Below are 9,091 nucleotides of genomic sequence, written 5' to 3'. Positions count from 1 at the left end.
GACAAAATGTGTGCACTTGTGCTTGAAGACCAATGACAGACCATTGAAGAGATGGGGAAGTTATCCGGACTCTCTTGGAGCTCGGTTCATTGAGTTTTAATGGAAGATTTGGGGATGAGAAGGGTTACTGTAAAAGTTGTGCCTCGGGCTGACTGAGCAGGAAAAAGAGCCTGTCCTGGGAACATGCCGTGCTTTGAAAGAACAACTCCGAAGCAACCCAGACTTCTTTCCAAGGTCATTACTGGTGATGAGACACGGTGGTACTCTTACAACCCCCAAACCAAACATCAATCAAGCCAGTAGAAGACACCGTTGTCATCTCACCCAAAAAAAAGCATGTCAAGTGAAATCAAAGATCAAGATGATGCTCATTTGTTTTTGTTTTTTGATGCGAAGGGAACAGTGCATTTGGAGTTGGTTCCACCAGGTCAGACTGTTCATTCATCAAGAGGCTCTGAAAAGATAGCATAACAGGGTGAGATGACAAAAGAAGGCCTGATTTGTGACAGACTGGGGCCTGGTTTTGCCACCACGACAAAGCACAGGCGCACACAGCCATCTCAGTGTGCCAGTTTTTGGCAAAAGGATGCCTCTCTTGCCCCACCCACCTTACTCACCTGACCTTGCTCCATGTGATGTCTGTTTGTGCCCCCGATGCAGAGGGACATGACAGGACAGCGGTTTGACAACATAGAAGAGGTAAAGCATGGAATCACAAATTTAACAAATGTATTTAGTGCAATGGAAAGTACTTTGAAGGTGATAAGGTTGTTTTGTAAAGTTTTTAAATATAGCTTTGAGAAAAAATTCCAGTTTTTTGAAGTACCCACTCATAAGTTTAGGAACCTAAGGCTCAGACTGAGTCTTGAAAGCCCTGTGGGAGCAGGTCTGTCCTGCCCTACCCTGCTGGGTCACAATGTGGCAGAATTGGCTCAATGTCCAGGGGGGCTGGCTTATCCCCACTGAAATGTGCTTCTCAAGAGCAGAGATGTGTATGTTTTGACTGCTTGTAGCAGAAGCAGGTTACTCCCCATTATTTGCTCTTCTTCTTCTTCTACTTCTCAGCAATTAAACTTGGCATTAGCCGGGCACAAGGTTGCCACTGAGAGAGAGAATACTTCGCAGGCTCTCTTGCAGTTAGATGTGGCTATGCACTGAAGTCATCGTAGGTAAGGTAAGGTGTGAATACAGAGCCGAGGAAACCCTGCGGAGCGGTTCTACTCTGTCCCACGCGGGGTCACCAGCAGTGGGATCGACTCTCCAGAAAATGGCACCGGTTTCTATTTGAGATGCTTGGGAATTCTCATCACGCAGGACACCCTCAGTCCACAGGGTATAAAACCACTGCTATGTGAAATTACTACCAAAGCCCAAAGATTCGACATATTTATCTCCCGTTTTGTTAAATCATTAGTTTCTCATCGCTCAGGTCTCCTAGTTCAGGAAGAACCACTTCAACGGATTTGGATGGTGAGATTGGTCTTGGAGAAAGACCCCACCCCATATCTGTTTCTAGAGCAACCATAGTTCATGTGGTTAGGAGAATCTGCAGTTTAAAAATTAGAGACATTCTCTCCCTAACGTGAATCAAGGGTCCAGAAACCACACAGAGTATACACATTTGGATGTGACACACAAATGTTTGGATGTGATCATGGTATTTATTCATAATATATTTCACAATGCATTAATATGAAGAATAACGTTTATTCATACACTGCATATTAACTTCCTGGAGCACTCTGGAGTTTACTTTGGTTAGAGAATACTGCCAGGTTGTCCCCTGCTTCTTTGGCTTTTGCATGTAGGAAAGGTTCCGCAGACCAAGCGTCCCCCATGGGCTGCTGGCAATGGCTCCCTCCAACAGGTCTGACCGGGTAGGTGAGCTCAGTTTTGGCACTCCACGGTGGGTGGCACCACGGGACAGGGAGTGGGTTGGTGGGAGCTGAGTGGCTCGAGCATCCACAGTTCACGTCTCAGACATGAATTCGGACAGTAGCCACGGGGCGGGCAGGGTCTCAGGCTCAGGCTCAGTTGAAGAGCACTCACATCACTGTCCATCGCAAAGAACAGAAGATGATGCTGATGACTGGGGACCTGGTTGTGAGCTCCAAATGTCCTCGGGTGCAGAGCCCTCCCCGAATCCTGCACATCCTCTGTCCTGCTCCTGGTTGGCTGGGGTGCGGATGGAGACTATCTTGGCAAAACAAAACGGTGTGAGGACATCACTCTCCCAATGTCACTCTGAAATGCAAAGGCCTGGAGGGCCCTCCACGTACCCACAGGAGAACCAAGGCACTGTGGGCAGAAGGCATTGCAGAACACCAGAACCAAGTCCGACTCCCTCCTCAGATGCACATGTCCAAGAGCAAGGGCAAAGAGCTGGTCCTGTCTCTTCTGAGTGAATCTGTCCATTAAATATGGTCCTTCCATCCCTCCTCCTTATTGAAAGTGTTATTATGTCGAAGTTTGAAGGCTACTTAAACACCTACGATGTTAGCACCAAGGCAGCAGTTGTGTTCCCAGAGATCACATGAAACTACAGACATAGTTAATAGTCGATACAAATCTGTGATATCACTAAGTTACTTATTGGCTAATGGTACTCGCCTCGAATTGCCAAAAGCACCTTCAGACGATTCTCTGTAGCACCTGGATGGCGGCTAGGTTGTTTTAAAAAACGAACGATAAAAGGAACAGGGCAACATTTACAGACAGAAAGTCAACAACAGTGTACCGTGATAATGAAGGATCACTTTTGTCATCGCGCTACATATAATGTAGAGTACGTAAAACGCAGTGGGCTCCCTGCATGGGCTAAGGCAATGCAGAGGCAGTCACAGGAGAATCATTTTACGTACAAAAATATTACATCGAAATAAATAATTTCAAACATAAATATTAAACTTTAAATCGTTAGGATATTTCCTACATATATACACACACACATACAGTTGATTTATGTGCACGTGCACATATGTATACATATGCATATTTACACATGAATGCGCACACAGGCGCACATACCGACTCACAAGTACACACACACACACACACACACACACACACACACACACCCAAATTCAAGGTGGAGGTATTGCATGACTATCCTTCATCCAACCCCTTCGGCTTCCTCTTCACAACATCTAAAGATAAAAACAAAAAAAGAACCAGGCAATGTAAATCTTCTGCCTCCAATGCCGTGAATCAAGAATGGGCAGGCTGTATTTTCATTTGTGGAATTTAGAAATAATATTGTATCATTTTGTCTAGATTGCCAAAGTCATGTTTGGTTGTGGAGGGTAACTGGGGAATTTCAGGGACGCAGAACAATCGGAATACAAAAGGTTTGTTCACCAAACAGACAGTAAGCCAGTCCCTCCTCGGAGGTAACTGCCCTCCCGCTACTGGTGGCCTTCCTGCTAGTGACGGAGAGCACTGGGTTCTGCTACAGCAATGTGCGGTCTCCTCACATAAGCTGCTTAACTGTTCTAGACCTCAGCTCCCCACCCGGGAAACGAAGACCATCAGAGCTCCACCTTGTGGTTTTGCTTTGAGGTTCATTAACACGAGTCCATATACAAAGGGAGGGGGAGATGGAGACAGCGAGAGGGAGAGAGAGAAGCCAGATCCCAGAAGCCCTTGCGAGTTCCACTCCCGGCAATCCATGTACAGCACAGTAGAACTGGGATCCTTTTCTCCCTCACTTGAAGACAATTGCCAGGTCTTTCTTCTAAAGTCCCTCTGGGAGAACTGGACCCTTTTGATGAGCAGCCAGTCCAATGAACGGTTTGCACCACCCAGGGGCTCTGACATGTAAGGGCTCCACAGATGCCATTGTCTGGCAGTGTTTGTCTGAGGATATTCTGTGTGAGTCCCATGCTGAGGAACTCCCTCAGGATGTCCACAAAGTCCCGGGTCCCACCAGAGATGTAATGGCGCAGGGTCTCCAGGGATGGAGCCTAGGGAGCCCTGCAGAGGAAGCTGGTGCAGGGTCTAAGCTCCTCATCCCCGAGGCTCACAGCCGGAGAGAAAAGGTGGTATCGTGCCAGGCTAGCTTCCTGTACGTGGGCAACCACTCACATTTCTGTTCGCTCAGAAACAGGGAGACTGGGAGAGGGACAGAGAAGAGACAGGCAGATAGAGCGGACTGCCTTACCTCAGCTACAAAACTCGCACCTCCAGGCCGGTGCCCGAGGATGGAGTGCATTTCCCACAGTAACCGCCGCACTTCCCTCTGACCTGGGTTCCATCCTGCAAAGAGAAGCAGCATCTTAGTCAATCTTCTGGGCTAATGCGTTGTTCGGGTACCCTTCTTCCTGCCTGCACAAGACGGACTTTGTGGAAAGTGTTCCAACGGATGAGGCCTCCCGGAACCAGCCGTTTTCAATGGGGAACTTCATCCACTCGTGTTTGTCTTGGCCAGAAACAGAAGCTGTACACGCTGACTCGCTGTACCACAGGTGTAAGGCAGCGGTGACTCCATGACAGGCCAAGCCTAAGGCAAGCCTAAGTTTCGTTTCTCTAACAGCCTTGGGGTTTGTTTCTCTAATAAAGCCACCCTCCCCCCGGAAATGACGCTGACCACACCTGGAAAGTCCTGAGTGACCACAATTGGAACGTCGAGAGTGGAGCCAGTCAACCAAAAAGACCTACACAACCAATTGTCTCCAGATGAAGTCATTGAACTAGGGGAGGGTGAGGGGGGGATAGTTTCACCCAGTTTACATAACCTGTAAAGAGTAGGAAAGCTTGGCTTGTGCCCCAGGCCAGGGTCCTCATCTTTGGTGGCCACTGTGTTAGTACCTTAGCACTTGGGCCTTAGCTCAAGCTAGACAAACAACTCCTTTGTTGTTTGCAGCCTCGGTGACTCTGCCTCTCTGTTCCTGGGGCCAAAGGATAACCGGCAGTAACACAGGCAAGGTGGCTGAGCGGTGGTTGAGTTTTGTTGTGATTTTTGACTGGGTATGAGCTGCTCTCAACCACTCTATCTACCACACCCAGTGATTTGGGATACTATTGCTACTGGCTAGATAATGTTTCTCAAGGGACCCAACCTAAAACGTGAAAAGCAAAACTGCATTGATAGGCAAGGCTTACTCAAGTCATCTGAATGACAAGGAGCAGCATTTGACTCACAGTAGTGTTAAGCTGTTTATGCAAGGCCCTCCCTCATGGTCCAAAGTTAAAAGAAGTTCTTCTGTCATTCCGCAAACATTTACACTGGGCATGGTTTCCAAGCTTAACTGTAATTCCAGCAGCATGAGTGCACTAGAAATTTTCGTATTGAAAAATACATTTAAGTGTGTGTGGTAGTTATATAATTTCACATCAACTTGAAGATCTATAAAGGTGTAGGGTGGTATCCAAACTGTCCATCAGGTCACAGCCTGATGGCGCCTCCTTGTGGGCATGGCCTTCTCATAATGAGGGCCCTGGGAACCGCTCCCCCCCCCCCCCCTTCTGCCTTCACTTTCCTGCTGGCTGACCCTGATTGCTCCTAGAACCCTGCCACCGCCATCGGAGCCACATGACTGCACCACATGCCTGTGATCTTCCTGCGTTCTGCGTCATTGCGTGTGGCTGGGTGAGTCTGAAGAGGGACTTATGGACGAGTATCGGACTTATGGGGTTGAGTTGGACTGGGCTGGGATGTTTTCTCGATGTAGAATTACTTTTTCATCTAAAGCTCTTTCTTACACATATACGAGTGTCACTGGTCAACCCAGGCTAACACACTGTGCAATTTCTGAGTTTCCATCTCCTTTTCCATTGGAGCTGATTGTCAATGGAATGACATGCTAAAAGGAAAATATTAAGGAAAAAGAAAACTTTAAAAATGTATAAATGCCTAGCAAATGCATATAATACATTAAAATTGTGTGGTTGCGGACAGACTGACAGCCGTGCTTGCTGAAGCAGAAGGTCTGTGAGAGAGATGACGGCCGTCACCCAGTTGACGCAGCGGCTGCATCAATCCCACCTAACAGTGATGGTGAGCTGGTGTGGGCCCCGGCAGCCTTTCCTTCTGTGGCACACATTCGGGGTCCAGCCCTGGGAGCTGGGACCTACTCCGGGACACCTCACAACATCACCTTCATACAATGATGCTTTCGAGGATGAAATATGGAATGTCTCATTTCCGATCTGCATTGATAAGTATTTGCAATAAATTTTAATAGTAGAGTATACTAGTTAAGCACAATGAGGTATCCTTCCCCAAGATCACATCCTTCTCACTAGCCAGACCGGTATTACCAAAAAAAAAAAGTTTCATTATTATTTTATTTTGAATGTCATCAATAAAATGTGTTCAAATTTGGTTTCTCTCTTGTTGTGTAAGTAAGTACACCACATTACTGATTTGGCCTCTGGGCCTCCAAGCGGAAACTATTTACCATCTGGCCCTTTGCAGAAGCAGCTTGCTGAGTCTGGTCTTGATCCCCGGGCGGGCTGCCTGCCTCTCCAGATGCACGCGGCCACCTCCGGCTTCTTTGTGCTGCTCCTCTGCAATGTCCCTTACAACTAGGGCCAGGGCTCTCACCATCCCTCCTGCTGGAACTCTCTTCCCTCTCCCCGTGTGCACCGGTCCAGCCCACTGTTGCTGACTTGGAAATGCTTCAGAACCCAGCTCAAAAGCCACTTCTGAGAAACCCCTGAGGCGGAGTGTCCCACTGCCTAGAGTTCTGTTTGTGAATCATATCCTGATAAAATCCACACAAACACCCCACTCAGTCACCACTGTGTCTATTCCAGCTCCTGGCCACCCTGCGCGTATCAGAGCAGAACTGTGGATCTTCAGACGATTGCCAGGGTCTTTGTCCAAGTGGAGCTGGGTAGATTTGAACTTCTAACCCTTCAATTAACAGTGAAGCACGTTAACCCTTTGCCCACCCTGGAACGCGAGGCTCGTTACCGCTTCAAATGGGCCCGTTAAGCCTTACCTTCCCCACGTGTCTGTAATATGGGGGGTGATCCTGATAGTTGTCTCTCATCCCATGATCTACTTCTAGATTTGCTGGGAGATAAGTCATGTGATGTGCTTGGCGTAGCATCTGGTCTAATGTACTTGCTCCAGAAATATCATTATTATGATACAGGCTTTTTTTTTTTTAATAAGGGGCTCTCCATCGTCACCTGTTACGGTAATGATGAGGACAGGGTGAGGAAAGTTGGAACTGCTGACACGTGCTCTACGATGCTCGTGTAGCCCATTCACTGGGACTCAGCTCATTTCAGCTTCAGGTGAAGGCAGAGCTAAAACGGGCCATGCTTGCTGCGGAAAAGCAGAGCCAGCCAGTATCATAAATGTCCCTGTCACGGGGCGATGTCTGTTTCCCAGCATGTTAGAAGCACCCACTCACAAGCAACCGCACACGAACTGAAAGTGATTGTGGGTTCTTCTCTGAGGCAAGCCTTCTACGAATCCTTCCCCACCCCACCCCGCCAGAGACGATTGTGTTAGCCTGGCTTGAGGTGGTACTATTATTACAACGAATGGATCTCCGTTCTCTTAAGGAGAGCTTCTACGTCATAGTTCCCACTAACTCTGATGCCATTCTCAGCCAACAGGAAGAAGATTCAGAAGGCTCCCATATCTTGATTGGAATGACTGATGTTGATTTGGTGGTAGCGGAGATCTGGCCGAGAGCCAGGGAGCAGGGCTGTGAAACTTTGCTGATAATATCCATACAGGTAGTAATACACGGACAACCGACTTTCGGTCTCAAAATCCCAGGTTAGAGTAAAAACCAGGATAATATCGTTTACCATTGAACGTCCTTGGAATGTCCCATAACTCATAGCAGTTACGTTTGATTTTGAATACAGCCCTGCCCAGGTACATATGTAAAGCCAAGCATCGCTATGTTGTGTCAGGACTGACGCATGACGACTGTATGCACACAGACCCTGCCAGGTCAGGGCCGTCATCACTAAGCGGTCCCTTCATTTCCGCTGACCAGAGCTCGACTGTACCCAAAAGGCTGCCCTTTTCTCGCCACTGCATGATCCAGAGATGTGCCCAGAGCAAGCGAGTATGAGTCCCAGTGCCCTCACTTCTAAGGAGCACCATGACTGCAGAAAGACGGCCCCTTGGCTATGCTGGCAGTCCCTCTTTGCTGCCACCCACCGCAGCGTGGAGGCACCAGCTGCTCCCCATCTGCCCTTCTCGTGATCCAGCTTTCGTGGGCACGCAGCAGGGTGAGGGAGGAGATCACAGCTCAAGTCGGGTGCATCCCATACGGGGACCCCTGCTTTTCAAAAGTTCACTTTGCTCTCGCAAAAGGCCCACATTAGTGTCTGCTTTCCCTAACTGCAGAGTGTCAGAAACCCACAGGGCAATTCTACTCTGCCTTATAGGGTCGCCGTGCATCAGAATCGACTTGATAGTAATTCCTTTTTTGTTTGTTTGTTTTTTGCTTGTTTCACTAACTGAAAGAAATCCCAAGAGGAATTTCACTTTAATGGAAAGAGGCAATTTTTGTTTTGCAGAGAGATTATTAAAAGGCTGTGAGTAGTGAGAGTGGCGCCACCAACTGCCCTCCCTAGGGATTACACACAACAGCTCAGCATCACTACATCCAAGTGTTAGGGTAGGCTGTATGTGTTACTTCTTAGTAGGTTATTTGTCGGGTCTGGGGTAGCTCAGAGTGTTTCTTCTTTACATCAGCGGTAACTGCTTCTTGCTTTGGCATGTCGTTTCTGCTTCTGCCAGGAGTCACTGGAGAGTGGGGGAAACGAGTCTATGAAGTCCAGTTGCAGGTGCTGTCAGATGGATTCTGACCCACGGCAAGCCAAACTGCACTCCGGGGGATTATTTGCAATGGCTGAGCACAGAAACCACCAGCACCACCCAGTGTCTCCCAGTGCAAACTGGCTGGCGGCAGTTGAGTCTGACTCCCTGTGTTACAGGGTAGAACTGCCCCAGGTGGGATCCGTGGCTGTGATCCTCACAGTAGCAGATGCCAGGCGTTTCTTCTGAGGAGAACCAGGTGGACTCATGTATCTTTAGGCTCTGAGTCAGGCAGAAGCTCTGCCACCCAGGGACGCCAGCATATGCATCAACCTGTCTGTAGGAAAATGAACATCC

At 48.3% G+C, this 9,091-nt stretch overlaps 1 protein-coding gene across 6 annotated transcripts in view; it reads right to left on the bottom strand.

The window, feature by feature from the left end:
• Positions 1–1,641: 1,641 nt before the first annotated feature.
• Positions 1,642–9,091, bottom strand: part of ADAMTS9 (ADAM metallopeptidase with thrombospondin type 1 motif 9) — a 177,734-nt gene continuing 170,284 nt past the window's right edge. For all 6 annotated transcript variants that reach the window (XM_045289812.1, XM_045289814.1, XM_045289813.1 and 3 more), the window contains 2 exons: positions 4,160–4,254; positions 1,642–3,146 (listed from right to left, as the gene is read on the bottom strand). In XM_045289812.1, coding sequence (XP_045145747.1) covers positions 4,165–4,254 — 90 coding nt within the window. In that variant the 3' untranslated portion in view covers positions 1,642–3,146; positions 4,160–4,164. The remainder of the gene's footprint in view (positions 3,147–4,159; positions 4,255–9,091) is intronic.

This window comes from Echinops telfairi, unplaced genomic scaffold (genome assembly GCF_000313985.2).
Source record: "Echinops telfairi isolate 266 unplaced genomic scaffold, ASM31398v2 ScPeMD7_31;HRSCAF=116, whole genome shotgun sequence".
NCBI lineage: Eukaryota > Metazoa > Chordata > Mammalia > Afrosoricida > Tenrecidae > Echinops > Echinops telfairi.
The sequence above is the reverse complement of the archived record's forward strand: the minus strand, read 5'-3'. Positions and strand labels throughout refer to the sequence as shown.